Source organism: Trichechus manatus, unplaced genomic scaffold (assembly GCF_000243295.1).
Source record: "Trichechus manatus latirostris isolate Lorelei unplaced genomic scaffold, TriManLat1.0 scaffold00094, whole genome shotgun sequence".
Taxonomy (NCBI): domain Eukaryota; kingdom Metazoa; phylum Chordata; class Mammalia; order Sirenia; family Trichechidae; genus Trichechus; species Trichechus manatus.
Genome location: NW_004444030.1, coordinates 9,368,681 through 9,383,684, shown reverse-complemented (window position 1 = coordinate 9,383,684; position 15,004 = coordinate 9,368,681). Strand labels below are relative to the sequence as shown.

The 15,004-nt window shown below is 51.1% G+C and overlaps 1 protein-coding gene across 2 annotated transcripts in view; it reads right to left on the bottom strand.

Annotated features, from left to right (window-relative positions):
- Positions 1-441: 441 nt before the first annotated feature.
- NCAM1 (neural cell adhesion molecule 1) overlaps positions 442-15,004 on the bottom strand; it is a 372,797-nt gene continuing 358,234 nt past the window's right edge. For both annotated transcript variants that reach the window (XM_012557333.2, XM_004382513.3), the window contains 3 exons: positions 5,688-5,895; positions 3,909-4,025; positions 442-619 (listed from right to left, as the gene is read on the bottom strand). In XM_012557333.2, coding sequence (XP_012412787.1) covers positions 496-619; positions 3,909-4,025; positions 5,688-5,895 — 449 coding nt within the window. In that variant the 3' untranslated portion in view covers positions 442-495. The remainder of the gene's footprint in view (positions 620-3,908; positions 4,026-5,687; positions 5,896-15,004) is intronic.

Below are 15,004 nucleotides of genomic sequence, written 5' to 3'. Positions count from 1 at the left end.
TGTGGACTTTGTTCATTCGGTTCGTCTTAGTGCCTGGAAGTTATTTTTCTGAAACTGGTCTGTGCCAATTGGGTAACACCAAGTGCGGTCTTCTTGAACCTAGATTTATTCTGAGCTTCCTAGATTCTTAATTTGGGGTCCTTTTGTTTGATTTCTAAATGGTTTCAGGGAACGGAGTGTCCTAGTTTGGCTGTGGGTTTAACCTTTTTGTCTCGTTTTCTTACAAGTGAATGTGCAACAAAGGAACCCCTTCTATAAACCTACAAAAAGGAGATTCCATGTTTATCTGTTACTTTTTTTTAAAGGCAAAAGACACTAGAGGAATGAGATGGGTGTGTGTGTGTGTGTGTGGGTGTGGGTGTGGGTGTATGTGTGGGTGTGGGTGTGTGTGGGTGTGGGTGTGTGTGTGGGGGTGTGTGGGTGGGTGGGTGATCTTGGAAATGCTCTGGTGAAGTTGCGTCACTATTTTGATCTTTGCTCACTGCTCATCACTCGTCATGCTTTGCTCTCGTTCTCCGTTGTCTGTGTGGCATCGTTAGGGACCGTCTTGACTTCAGCGGGTGGCGCTGGCTTCGTTTCTGTCTCCTGGCACTCCGACTTTGCTTCTACAGGGCCCTTCCTGTACAGAACCGGGAAAAGAGCACCATTGAAACCATGTTTTGCAGCCAACTCACCCCTTCAGCCAGCCCTAAGAAGGGGCTACACTACAGCGCTGGTCTCCAACTGCGCAGCTGCTTGTCGCAATCATCCGGGAACTCTAAGAATCACTGCTGCCTGGATCCTGCACCCAGAGCTCCCGACTTACTTGGTCTGCAGTATGGTCTGGACATGGTGACTTTTAGAAGCACTGAGGATTCTAATGTGCAGTCAAGGTGGAGAGCCACTGAGCCAGAGGACTGAGCCCTCCCCTATTCCAGCGCTAAACAATGGCAGGGGCTCTGTCTTGGTCTGGGGTGGTGGAATGGGGTGGCGGATACAGCCTTTTCCTCACCCCGATCAGCTGAAGCAGCAGCAGCTCAGCTTGATATAAAGGAGGCATCCTGGGCTGGGCCTCTACAGGGCCCCTTTGCAAACAACCTGCTTTTGCCTGTACCCCGACCCTGTGCTCTGGATTTTGTGAGGACGCCTCTATGGCTTGCCTGGGTAGGATGAGAAAGTGCTTTTGAACTGAGGCAGCTCTCCATGGGAGTCTAGTGAGAGGCCAAAGTGGGCTCGCTTGCTACGGGAAAGGATGGCATAGGGGGCTGAGGAGGGCTCAGTGGGCAGGGCTGTCATAGCCCTTTTACTCCTCAACTGTGAAATCAAGGCTTCCGGGTGCAACTCTGCTTGCAGCTCTTGGTGGCAGTGATAGGAGCCTCTAAAAAAATCCAGTTCTGTCTCCTGCCTCCATCCGTCCCAGAACAGGAGTCGGGTCTAAGGATGCACCTGGGGCAGGTACAGAGCCAGTCTCAGCAGGTGCTACTGTGTTTTGGTAACACATTTAAGAAACCTGTGAAGTTAAGGACCTTCCCTTGAACTTAGAGACCCAACAGCCACTTGGTGCTTGGGAGCCCTGAGTGTTCGCAGCCTCTCCAAGGGCAGGAGAAGCAAGAGCGGGAATGGGGTGTGGGCTTCTTGGCTGGAGTGCGACGGGGCTGCGATGGGGCTGCTGGACCGCAGCCTCTCAAACACGGGCCTCAGGGGTCTACCTCTTTTCTTCCTGCCTTGCTGGTGGGGGCTCAGCCTGGCACTGGCTAACATGTGTTGGCCCCAGGGCGCCTGATAGGGGCACCGTGGCCTCCTTAGCTGGTTTCCCAAGTTATGCTCATCAGTGACCCTGCTGCCAGGTTCCCTCCCAGGGAAAACAGAAGCCACTGCTAGGACAAGGAGGATAAAGCATAATTAACATGGCCTAATTAGCGAGCAGAAGGCTGCTCCCTGGGCCCAGCTGCCTGTCCCTGCTCTCTCTGCCTTCTCCTAGCCCTTTGGTTGACAGTCGCCTGAGAGAAGCCCTGGATTAGCCTGAAGACACATCTCACAAGGAGGACACAGCACAGCACAAACGCACACCACCACGGGACTCGACAGCAGAGAGAAGCCGTACTCGGTCTTTGCTGGTGCAGGCGAGACAGAGCTGTCTGCAGTGGAAGGAGCAAGCTCAGGGGCTTGTCCACTGGCCCCGGCGGTGGGAGCAGGAGAGCCCAGGGCTGCAAAAACATCCTTTGCAAGGTCAATATCTGGGGTCTTGAAGTTCCCTTCGTCCATTTTAAAGTCCTCGCCCTGGGAAGGGTTTGTGGCGCTGACGGAGACAGCCTCGCTCTTCGGGCTAGCGAGGGTTGCCTCGGCCGGGCTCTTCACACGGCCAGGCTGGGTGGGCTCTGGGTCCGCGCCTTTGGTGCTGGGAGCCTCCTGCTTGGCTTGGGGGGCTTCTGTAGCAGTGGTAGCTGCTGCTGCTAGGGGACTAGCTACCCCGGCAGGGGTAGCGGCTGGGCTGGAGGCTGGCTTGCTCACAGGAGGGGCCTTGGGGGCCTCACCCACACTGGTAGGGGTGCTGGGGCTGAGGACAGCCCCCTGGTTGGCCAGGACACTAGAAGACAAATTGCTAGTGGCAGGGGCTGAGGTCGGGGTGTCGCTCAGGTCAACGAGGGGAGCGACCTTGGGGGCCGAAGCTGGGGGTGGGGAGGAGGCCGAGACCCCGGGCCCCTTGGAGGGGGTGGCCTGGCCAGCCGGCACAGAGTTTGAGTCAGGCATGGCTGTGGCCGGGGGGGCAATACTGGAGGTGAGGGTGGTGGTCTCACTGGTGGGGCTGTTCTGAGCAGTGGCAAAGGTTTCGGTGATAGTGTCAGAGTTAGTGGTAACGGTGGTGACAGAAGGCAGCATGTCCTCGACAGTGGCTGTGGTGTCAGCAGGCAGCCTGTGGGGAGGACAGGAAGTAGAGAGAACAGACAATGAAGCTGAGACGTGACAGAGAAGCAGGGGGAGAAGGGCAGAAGCCAAGGAGAGGGACCGTGGGGTGGGGCATGTAGTTTCGCGCACACACGGACACAGGTCCACACAGAGAGGACGACGCTGAGAAGAAGCACACACCCAGACGGGCAGAAGAGGACACAAGAGGTGACAGAGATCCATGGCATCTCTACAAGGGACCCACAGCCCTCTTTCCCTGCTGACTGCCCTCCAGCTCTCTGCACAGGGCTCCCTCTCCCTACAGACCTGCCCTAGATGTTCACTCATGGAGAGGAGCCTTCAGTTAAGTGTCCACCCACTGAAGGCTCTGTAGGTCCTAGAGTAGCTGGGCCCAGCCGCCCTGCAGCACTCCACAGGCAATGATAGGGAAGGTCAGGAATAGGTAGATGATGAGACCCTAAATGGCTCCTGAGATTCTGTGGTTCTATTCAACATTCCCTTCAAACCTGCAGTACCCAGGATGGCCAGGCAGGCAGTGCCGCTGTAGCTGGTCAGGGTCTCTGAGGACCCCTGAGGCTTCAGAGAACAGGAAGGCCAGGGAACTTTACCAGGTTCCCAACTTCCCTTGCCCTTTTGGAAAGATCACGGAAAATCCTAGAATTCTAGGAAGTCCTAAGCAGAATCTGCTACGCTTCTCAAAGCTCAGCCTCTCGCAGTGAGGTGTCATCTTCTCATGCCGTTTCCAGGATGTGTAGGTAATGTGGGAACAGGGCCTAGGAATCCGCACTTATCCAAGGAGCCTCTTAAGGGCCCCCCATAGCCATCCCCAGTGTAACTGAGAATGCCTTCTAAGGAGAGAATGGGACCAGGCACTTGGTCAAGTGGGTCTTCAGGCCAAGGGCTCTGGAATTCTGCCCTGCAGTAGTGGGCCAAGAGCTGTGGGTGGGAAGCATGGGAGGTGTGCGTAGGGTAGATGGGGGATGCTCTACCGAGGAGGTGCAGGCCCCTCCCTGCCCACATACTCAGGCTCCGTCAACGGTGTGGTCTCGTTGGGCTCTGTGTGTTTTCCTCCATCGTGGTTTGGGGTCCGCTCCTCCTCAGTTCGCACCTCCACAATGGGCTCCTTGGACTCGTCTTTCCTGTGGAGAGAGTTCTGCTAGTTAGAGCCCCAGCTACCGATCAGGGCACCTAGGCTTAGGCCAAGGGCTGGCAGGTGGGCTTCCTAGGCTTAGGCCAAGGGCTGGCAGGTGGGCTTCCTCTATAGCCAGAGGGGCTTAGGCTTGCTACCAGGAGGGGAGCGCAGGTGCTCCAGAGCCAGGCACAAGTACCCGAGTGTCAGCTCCGACCCTTGCCGCCTGTGTGGCCTCAAGCATCTGATTTAATCACACTTCGTCTCAGTTCCCTCATCTGTAAAATGGGGCAAATAATATCTACCTCGTGTAGTTGTTATGAGAATTAAATGAGATAATGTATGCAAAGTGCTCAGCGCAGTGGCTAGCACAGATAAAGGCTATAAATTATCTGCATATAGATTATTTTCATATATACGGACACGCAAGTATGTATGTGTATGTACATGTGTGATGGTTAATTTTGTGTGAACTGGCGAGGCTTTGGTGCCCAGTTGTTTGGTCAACACTACAGACGTTGCTGTGAAGGTGTTTTGTTGATGTGATTAACATTTACAATCAGCTGACTCTAAGTAAAGCAGATTACCCTCCATAATGTGGGGGGATGGGGCTCATCCAATCAATGGAAGGTCTAAGGAGGAAAAACTGAGTTTTCCAAGGGAGAAGAAATCCTGCCTCAAGGCTGTATCATAGGTATCCTGCTGGAGTTTTCAGCCTGCTGCCTGACCTACAGACATTGGACTTGCCAGCCTGCACAATCCCATAAGCCAATTCCGTAAAATAAATCTCTCGACAGATAGATAGATAATAGATAGATAGATCCTATTGGTTCTATTTCTCTGGAGAGCCCTGAGTAATACAACTTATTTTCTTGCTCAGATCCCTTCCATGCTTGCTGCAGCTCAGCTCCACCCAGTGACAGTCTGAGAACGCTCCTCTAATTGGCTCGGGATCTGTTTCCCCACAGATGTTGGAGAGGACAGCATTTGGATCATCAGATCCATGAGAACAGGAGTTTTTCATCTGTTTTATTGTTGTACCATGGTGTCTGGGAACAATATTGTCTTGATGATAGTAGCTGCTGGATAAATAGTTGCCAAATGACATATGAATGAATATGGTCCTCAAATACTGACTCCCTCATTCCAGCTCCTTTCCAGGATCAACTCTGACAATTCTGCTTGTGTTTACCTATGCAGGGATTTTCAAGCTTTGGTGAAAGCCCTAGTATACAAGATCTGGGGTTGGGCCCAAGAATCTGCTCTTCAAACAGGTACTTCCAAAGACTATGCTTTGAGAAACATTATTCTAATTGCTTTTTTCCCCTTTCGGGTTTCCAGATGGGGAAATCGAAGCTTAGGAAAACCAGTTGCTGCTGAGTGGATTCCGACTCATGGGTGATGCAAACGTGCAGGGCTGCTAGCTGTAAGGATGGAGGTTGGCGTACAGCCAGAGGTGCCTCAGAAGAAAGGCCTGGTGATCTACTTCTGAAAAATCAGTCCTTGAAAACCATATGGAGCAGAGTTCTACACTGATACACATGCGGTCACCATAACGCTAAGGTAAAGATCCCAGCAGATGGCTCAGAAGTGGCGCAGTTGCTAGCCTCCCAAGACTTAGATCAGAGATGAGAGATCAGACCTCAATGGAGGTGGGAGGGTCTGTACTCACGAGAAGGCAGCTTTGCCCTCCTCCATGTCCTTGCCCTTGGCCCCGGGCCCAGCTTTCCCACACAGGTTGACAGCGATGCACATGAGAAGTCCACATTTGTTCAGGAAGTAGCAGGTGATGTCCACAACCACCAAGAGCAGGACAAAGATGACAATGAGGATGCCCACGATGGCCCCGGTGCTCAGGCCTGAGGTGGGGCTGCCATTGGCTTGAGTGGAAGGGAGAGAGAGATGGCTGATGGTTAATAGACTGATACGTGAGACCCCCCTTGGGCTCCAGAAAGCGACTGCCCCTGGGAATGGGGTAGGACCCATATGAAAAAGTCATGGCATTCATGCCCAGAGCAACACCTTCCCTGGGGTCTTTGTATGCCCAGGTGTTGAATACAAGGATCTCTCTACATCCTTGTAGAGGGGGGATAATAGCCTCATCTCACAGACCTGGGGAGAGGGGAATGAGGCTCCCACAGTTAGGACGAGAGTGGGGACTGAAGCCACGTCTCCATCTTTGCCCTCCACCTGAGCCTCCCCCAGATCCACACTCAGCTGGTCTTCCCATGAGCACTGGGAGCAGGCTGAGCCCAGCCAGTCGGTCTGAAGACACTGGGTAATGGAGTAGCTGGGGTGGTGGAGGGTTCTGCTGTGCCTTTCCTGGACCAAGGGGAACAGCTAATGGCTTTGCAGGGTAAGTAGGCAGGCAGTGGTGACTGGTTCCAGGCTGGGCTGTGGCTCCTGGAAGCAGTCAGGGGGAGGTCACTACTGGGAGGACAGAATGTCCCTAGGGCTTCCTTTGGGCTTGTGTGGACATCAGGCATAAAAGGACCCCCAATGCACTACTCCACTTCCTCTCCCTCTCTTTAGGAATGGCTCCAAAAGAGCTCTATATTGGAACACATTGGATTCACTGCCACCCAGGAAGACAAATGGAGCCTGTGTGGCTCTGGAGGCGTCCCAGGCCCGGTGGGCAAGGAGAAAGTTCTGGGGATACTCACCATCTGGGAGAGCAGGCAGGCTTGGATGAGACTTCGGGAAAGTTAGCCACCTCACACAGAGATGCACACCCACACGGACAGGCATGCTCATGCGCAGGACAAATGTCCACCACAGACGGACACACGCCCTCACATTCAAGCAGTACCCAGCACCCCAGCTCTGGCTGGGCTCACTTTGAATGACTCCGTCTCTGTGTCTTACTCCCCTGGTGTTCATCCCCAGTCCCTCCAGGGCTTTGGGCTATGGATGGCATCACAGAAAGGCCCCTGGCTCAGCTCCCTGGGAGCCCAGCTGCTCATCTGCATGGCCATGATTGATGCCAGTCACCTGGGTATACCTGCCACCTCCTTGGTGATGCCCACTAACGTCTAGGAGATGAGTGGTCATGGGGACAGAAGGAAGAACCGATGCAAGCTCTGCATGTAAGCCAATGTAGAAACAATGACCCCAGACCGAAACCTGGGCATTTCTGATCCATTCTTCTGGAAGGACATGGTGCCAGAACCAACAGCCCACCCCACGACCAGACCTGTTTGAAGTTTCTTGTTCCCTCAGGGCTACAGGTATCACCCAGGGATCACCCAGGTCTCAGAACTGGAGGCAGAGTCTGTGGCCACTACCTGGGTCTCTGCCTCAGCCCAACTCAGTATCCTTTGGGAAGTGCCAGAGCCAGGCCCAGTGGCCTGGCTGCCAGATAACATACCAGAGAATGGAAGGACCATGTACCAAGGTAATTGGCATCCCCAATGGGCCATGCCCTTTTCTCTTTTCATGCAGTCAGTGTTCCTGGGAGGACTACTCTATCCCAGGAGTCTGCTCAGGCACTGCAGGGCTTCTACAGCACAGTCCCACTCCATTGGTCCTTTTCAAACTTCAATTCAGGGTATGGGCCACCAGCTCAGATCCCAGAGGTGACCACTCACAACCTATTCCCTAGCACTCTGGGCATAGATCAGCCTGAGCTGGAGGAGTCTCCCCATCTTGCAAATATTTTTGGCCCCTTGGGACTTTGGTCTTGCTTCCCAGCCTTTCCTCCTCAGGTTCTCTGGCTCAGCACTCCTAACTCTGCACGGAAGACCCCAGCCCATGTCCTTAGGAAGTCCCTGAGACTGGCAAAAGACTCTGTGCTTGGTGGACTCAGCTCCAGCCACCTTGTCTCTGGGCTCTGGAGGCAGGAAGCTGGCCACTGGCCCCAACGGTCTGCCAGTGGGTCATTTTCTAAGGAGCCACCAATGCACAGGTGTTTCTGGAGAGTTCCCATGGACCTTGTATATTCCACTCAAAAATCACGGAAGGAAATGCAGACCTCACACCTTGCCTCACCCTGTGGATCACAAACTGTTTCCCTGAATAGGAAGAGATTTCAGCCTTGGGCTTCTCTTCATCCGTGACGATGGACTCAAGCTTCTACAATGTCCTAATAGGTGTTCAGTGTCTATTTCCTGCAGAAACAGCCTAAAAGAGTATTTCTGTGGGTGGCAGGGGTGGTGGGGTAGTGTCTGTGTTCTTAGAATCAATGGCCAAGCCCATTGCCATAAACTCAGGCTTATATGTGAACATGGTTTTATAGAACTAATTATATCTCTAAGGAGGAAAAACAAACGATTGAAAAGTGGTTCTATGTGTACGGAAGGCCAGCAGCTGAACGACTTCTGATACGGGCTCAGCAGATCCAGCTGGGGGCTGTGCTTGGTCTGAAGGCCACACATCATGAGCAAATTCAAGGTCGGAGGAAAGGGTAGGAGGGTGAAAAGACGTTAGCTGTGGCATAAAGCAAACAGTGGGGTACCTAGAACAGTGGTCTCTCATTTCATATGATATAAAATTTAAATTCTTTGTCTTGGCTAAAAAGGCCCTACGTGGGATGTGGCCTCTGTCTACTCTGCTGACCATTGTCTTGGCACTGTCCCCTTGATCACTGTGTTCCATCCAGCCCGTTGACCACACCCAGCCCGTTCCCACTCAGGGCCTTGCCTGAACACTTCATCCTGGAAGCGCCCTGGATCTCTTTGTTGTCCTGTTGTCCTGCAGGCCTCAGCTCATATGTCATCTTCTCAGAGAGGCCTCCCCTGACCTCTTATAAAGTGAGGCACCTCCACCCCATATCAACCACATCACCACTATCTTCCATTTTCTGCATTTCTATGCTTATTATCAGGATGTCCTTATCATCTCGAATATGCCAGCAGGTATCCTGTCTGCCTTATGTCTCCCCAGCATCTGGGGCAAACCTGACTCAGAGTGAATGTTCAAAACATATTTGCTGAACAAATGAATTAGGGTTTAGCCTGGAGATGAGAAAGCTGCCCCCAAATATTTAAAGGTGTGTCATGAGAAGGAAGAAGAAGTCTTATTCTGTATGGCACCAATGGGTGGAAATTCTGGGGTAGGGGCAGATTTCAGCTCAGTATGAGAAAGTACAAGCAAACAACTATTCAAACATAGCGTGAGCTGCCTTGGTGGGTGAGCTCCCTGTTGCTGGAGACATTCAAGCAGAGGGCGGACAACCCCTTGGCAGGGATGTTGTAATGTTCCTGATGAGACCTCTGCACTGGGCAGGGACTGGGATAAATGATGTCTTCAAGTCTTTTTTAACCATAAGAGCCTGTCATTCCAAGTCCGATATTCTATAGTCAGGAATGTCTTGCCTAGAATATGATTCCCTAATGTCCATTTCCTCCATAGCGTGTACTGAGAAGGATTTTCCCTGGAATGCTAAAATGCTCTGGAGATCCCATCACTAACCATTGATTCTTGTGATTTTATTTTTGCGTGAAAAATAAATACCCTTTCTCTCAATGTTTCACCACTGGCAGCAGAATTCCTGGGGTGCTTTGTTACAAATTCAAATTCTGGGGCTTCCCAATTCTGCTGATTCAGAATCTCTAGAGGTGAGGCCCAGGAATCAGGATATGAACGAGCACTCCAGGCATTTCTTATACACACTTAAATTTGAGGACAACTGTTCCTAGGTTTTCTGGTCTACCTTTGCATTACAAAGACTAACAGCTGATCCTATGATCTGCCACCTAAGGATGAACTGTGCAGTCTCATCCAGCGGCCTGGACCAAACTGACATACTGGACAGATGGAGAGAAAGCAAAGATGATCCCTGAAAGAAAGAGGCACCACCCAGTTCATCACTATTAAAGAGTCTAGACTTCTAGAAGAATTGAGATGCTCCTGGAGCTGCAGGGAGAATGCTTGTAGTTTTTACAAAAAGAAGCTATAAACAAGGGAAGCGCCAGAATATAGATGAAAGGGTATTCAAGTCCAGTCAATGCTCATTATCTCTTGGTCGATGTTACAGAATTGTTTAGTCCAGGAAAGCTAAGGACAAGGGTGATCTCCCGTATCCTTTGTGACATTTTTCAAAGGGAAAAAGAAGCTCAACCTTCTGGGTCTATCTTTGCTGTGATCTTTTCCCTGACCTCCCTTGACTCACTCACCCTGGGCCAAGCATGCAAAGAATGCTTCCTGGGAGCAGTTCCTGGATAACCTCAGAGGTCAGCGCTGCCCTGAATATTGAGATTAGGAAATTGAGATGAGAAAGCTGCCCCCAAATATTTAAAGGTGTGTCATGAGAAGGAAGAAGAAGTCTTATTCTGTATGGCACCAATGGGACTGTCCATCTTCTGTGGTTCCTGGTGCAGGAGAAGCTGGCGCTGAAGAGGGAACAGGCTTGCCCCAAGACTGAGACTATATACGCCTATACTCCTAAAAGCCGTAATATAGGTATACAGTTCTCACATTTTAGAGATTCCTGGGTGGGTCAAGTCACGGTGCCACTGGACCTGGGGCAGCAGAACGGACCCCTCCCACTCCCATGTGGCTGTCAGGTTCTCAGAACTGTCAGGCTGAGGTCCTGGTTTACTTGTAAACCCCTTACATGTCTGCTTGCTTCTTCCCAGAAGCTGCCAAGAACGGTTGCTCTCAGAAGGTGTCTGCTAAGTGTGATTACAAAGGGGAGACAGTTAGCCAAAGAGAACCTTCTCTCAGATTCTCTGTATCACAGGAGTCCTCTGGTTAGCCTCTGCCAGGGAGAGGAAAGGGAGCTGTGAAATCAAAGGACCATGCTATACAGAGTTGTGGATCTGGTGACCCAGAGTGTGCCCTCGCCCCCAACATGACCACCTCCCCAGTTCTGCAAAGGCACTTTCCTTTGCCCTCCCTACTGCGATCTGGGAAAAGTCCAAGGAGCCAATGACTCACAACAGCTCTTAAGATAGCTGAGAAAAACGTATCGTTCCTCATTAGAAAGTATTTCCTTTGGCTAGAACTCCATTCATCAGGCTACAGGTTTTAGGTCCAATTTAAATCAGAGTTATCCAAGTACACGTGAGGTGGAGAGAAAGGATTTCTGACACCTTGTGGAGCACACAATTATCAAATAAAATCAAAACACACTGGTACGTTCACATGAACTGTTATTTCCTTTAATAATGCAAAGGTGTAAACTTCATAAAGGCCTCGCTGATTATCTACACAACAATGTTAGCATTCTTATTAGTAGAAAAATGTGATCCAAACCTGCTGTATAAATATCCCCAAACAAACAGAGAGCCCATGGTTTGTGGCGCGTGGACAGCACTAATGCAGGGCACAGAGGCAGGGGCGGCTGGGAACTGGGGAGCGCTCACTTCTGCAGGGGACTCAGAAAGCCTGTGTTTTAAGGATTCCTGTATGGCTGGCACTTCGCCTTCACAGAGAACTCGGTGTCCAGTGGGACTGGGTGGGCACTAATGCTGTCTCCCCAAGGGCATACCGTGATGACCTATGGGGCTGGTTGAATGGCCCCATGGCAATGACCCTGAAGCTACTTCAGCTGAGGCTTGCTTGGCCCCTGGGTTGTGCTTAGGGGACAAGGTCATGTCAGCTCTCCCCACGTTTCGGGCCAGACTGGGGCTGAGGGCCTGGGGCCAGGGCTGAGGGAGACCACTGAGCCGAGCCTTCCTGGGGTGAATACACGTGCCTGCAGCCCAAGATGGTCACGGGAACATGCTGGGAGCCAGGAGGACATGGCTGGGTCACTGGCATGAAGATGGCCCTCCCTTTGCTCTCGGGACAGCTCTCACTCATTGATCTGTGATCCCTACACGAGGTCCAGGAGGCGCCATGTTCTTTTCCCGCCCCTCGGCACTGTGCCTAAGAATCATGTCTGCTTCCACTGCCCTGGTCTGCGGCGAGGTCAGGGGCTCTGGGAGAGAGGCTGTGCTGGCCTGGAAGCAGATGGGGCTGGGATGAGGGGCAGCTGCCCTGCCTGAGCTGCAGAGCCACGTGCTGCTCCTGGTGTCTGGGTGTGTCTGGGAACGCTGGCACGTGTCCACATGGGGGCAGATTCGGCCCCACAGACCACGGACAGCATGGGGTCATTTTGGATTCCCAAAGGGAAAGGTCCAACGTGGCTGGCTAGTCTTTGAACATTAAAAAATAGCAACAGAAATAATAATAATAATAATAAAGAAACCAAAAAGAACAAAAATCAAACTTCTGCAGAGATGCTCAGAGATGAGATATGTAGAATGATATGTGACCACAATGGAGGGGGGTAGTTTTATTTCATAGAAGGTCCATCTCCAAACACACACACAGATGTGACTGAGCAGGATTCACCCCTGGGCTCAGTGTGGTACCTTAACAAACATACCCCCACCTCCTCTCCTTAGTATGTGGAGAGAATTACTCCCCAGCAGCAGAGAGAAACAGCTGGCTTTTCATGAGAACTGTAGAAATGCCACTCAGCCAACTGACCAGTAGGAGGCTGGGGCATTTGGGAGGTCCTGCCAGGCTGACTGAGTCCAAATTTATTCACGTTCTGGGGCTGGGGAGTCTGGGAGTGGCCCATTCCTCCCATTCTACTTTGCTGTGTGACTCATGCCTGGTTCACAGTGGATGCCTCCAGCCTAGTGGGCTGATGCTTATAGCGGAAACATGAGTCGCTGTTGGAGCATGACCTCCAAGACATGGAGGCTCTGTGCGAATCTGTGACATGCACTGCGCAGCCAGGGGGTATCACCCCGCCTGGGAACAAGCACCTACGAAGCTGAATGCGTGTTGGGCATGTCATGGCTTGGCCCTGTTCAGAGATGCATGTCAGGTGCTGTACTAGATACCAGGACCACAGCGCCTCCCAGAACGTCTCATCAGCCCCAGAAAATAGCCAACAAATACAGTTTTTCCACTCCATGGGCAACAGTGTGACTTATGTTTGCCCATCATGTCAGCAGAATGCTCAGGAGAACCACAAGCGGGCTGCTGTCTTAACAGGGGCACTTAAATGAAAGCGAAGCCAACTATGTGCTGAAGGGTGGAGGCGGGGCGTGGAGTTACAATGCAGGAGTAGGTGGTGATTTTAACAATCTGATGCAAGTTCTAGAAGGTCTTACAAATCTTCCTCTGCTACATCATTTTTAGGTAAGGAAAGAAAACGCAACAAGTAGCAGATAGGCAGAAACTTCTCTGCAAACCTAGCAGAATGCTTTCTTATAGCATTTACAAAAAGAGCTCTCAAATAATTTTTTGCGGCGATTAAAAAGGGGGCAAGCTCCTTCCTTAGTGGCATAAAAGCATCCGTGAATGGTAAAATGCTTGGAGGTAAAGCTTTCTCCAATTGCAAAACCTTCCTCTTCCACACAGAATGCTCACTCTGTGGCTGTGGCCGGGGTGGTCCTGGCGGGTTCTTCCAAAGGGGGCACTAATCATTCTCATAGGAACTGGGCTTTGAAGCAAATTTAATTTTTTGTTTTCAAGTTCCTAACAGAGCAAAAGAAGAGTCACTGCAGAGAAAAGCAACGAGACAAAGGTGTAAGATGCAGAGGAGCTGCCCAAGGTCGCTGCAGGTGTCAAACAATGGGTCCCCAGAGAGAATGTGGTTGTTTAAAAACAAATGTGGCAGTGGGGATGTCCCATTGACGTCCAAGGTGACATGTGTGACGACAGACACAGGGAAGGGAGGGGGAAGAAGGAAAGAGAAGGCAGAGACAGAAACAGAGGGGAAAAAAATAGATAAAAAGAAAAAAAAATTAGGTCAAATACAGAAAATGTAAGAATCCTATAGGTTAATTTAATTTAGTAAATTAAATCGACAAAGGTTAGAGGAGAGTTCAGTGCGGTATCAATACCATAAGGCCAGTTCAGAAGCTCAGCAATGCCAGAAGCAGCACAGCAGGGTTAATCTGGAGGTTAGGGGTCAGCGAGCAAATGAAATTAAAGTGAGAGAACAGAAGCCTCCACAGTAAAATACAAGAGTTGGATTAGGAGAGTGTTACCTTTCACTAAGGCAAAAAGGCTCTGAGGTACGTCAACGAGCCTACCCATAGTCTTCCAGTCTCTGAGCAGGGTTTTTTACAAGTGGTGGTAGAGATGCATTTGATCACTGCACTACATGAGAGCAAATCACGTGTAAGGGTAGGGGACAGCCTTTTCAGAGATAAATTGGACTTTTCATCCTATTGCGCAGTTCCCGTCCACAGTACTACGGAACAGCTAGCTCTGTGCCCTTCACCTTCTACCATCTTGCTGACCACAGAACTCCACCATAAACAAACTTGTGCAATTCAGAGGCTTTGTTCCCAGATCCCAATACAATGGCCAGGAAAGTCCAACCAAGCACAGAGCCACTCTGGGCACCTTCTAAGAACTAGGTAGTAGAGCCATGGAGGCATTGTGGGCCAGGTGAGCATCCCCTCCAACGCTCTCTCGGTCCACTGGGTACCTGGGTCCTAACAAGAAGGACTCTGACATTGCCAGCAGGTATGGCAATGGAGGACAAGGTCTCCCCAGATTCCTGACTCTGATACACATCTCCTTCCCTGTTCTCCAAACCCCAGAAGTTGATGCTGCTGGTGGTACCCAGCATGGGTACACAGAATGCCCTGCAGGCCTGCCTGCCTATCGAGTCTTACCCCAGGGAACAAATGCAGTGAGAAATCTGTCTTGCCAAAAGTTAAGAAGTTTCCTGAATACAACCAAACACTTTGAGGGACAGAGTAGCAGGGGTGGGGGTCTAGGGACCATTTCAGGGGACATCTAGGTCAACTGGCATAACAAAGTTTATTAAGAAAATGTTCTGCTTCCCATTTGGTGAGTGGCGTCTGCGGTCTTAAAAGCTAGCGAGCAGCCATCTAAGATGCATCAATTGGTCCCAACCTACCTGGAGCAAAGAAGAATGAAGAACACCAAAGTATCACACAAGGAAAACATTAGCCCAAGAGACAAAAGGGCCACATAAACCAGAGTCTCCACCCACCTGAGATCAGAAGAACTAGATGGTGCCCGGCTACCACCAATAACCGCCCTGATAGGGAACACAACAAAGAGTCCCTG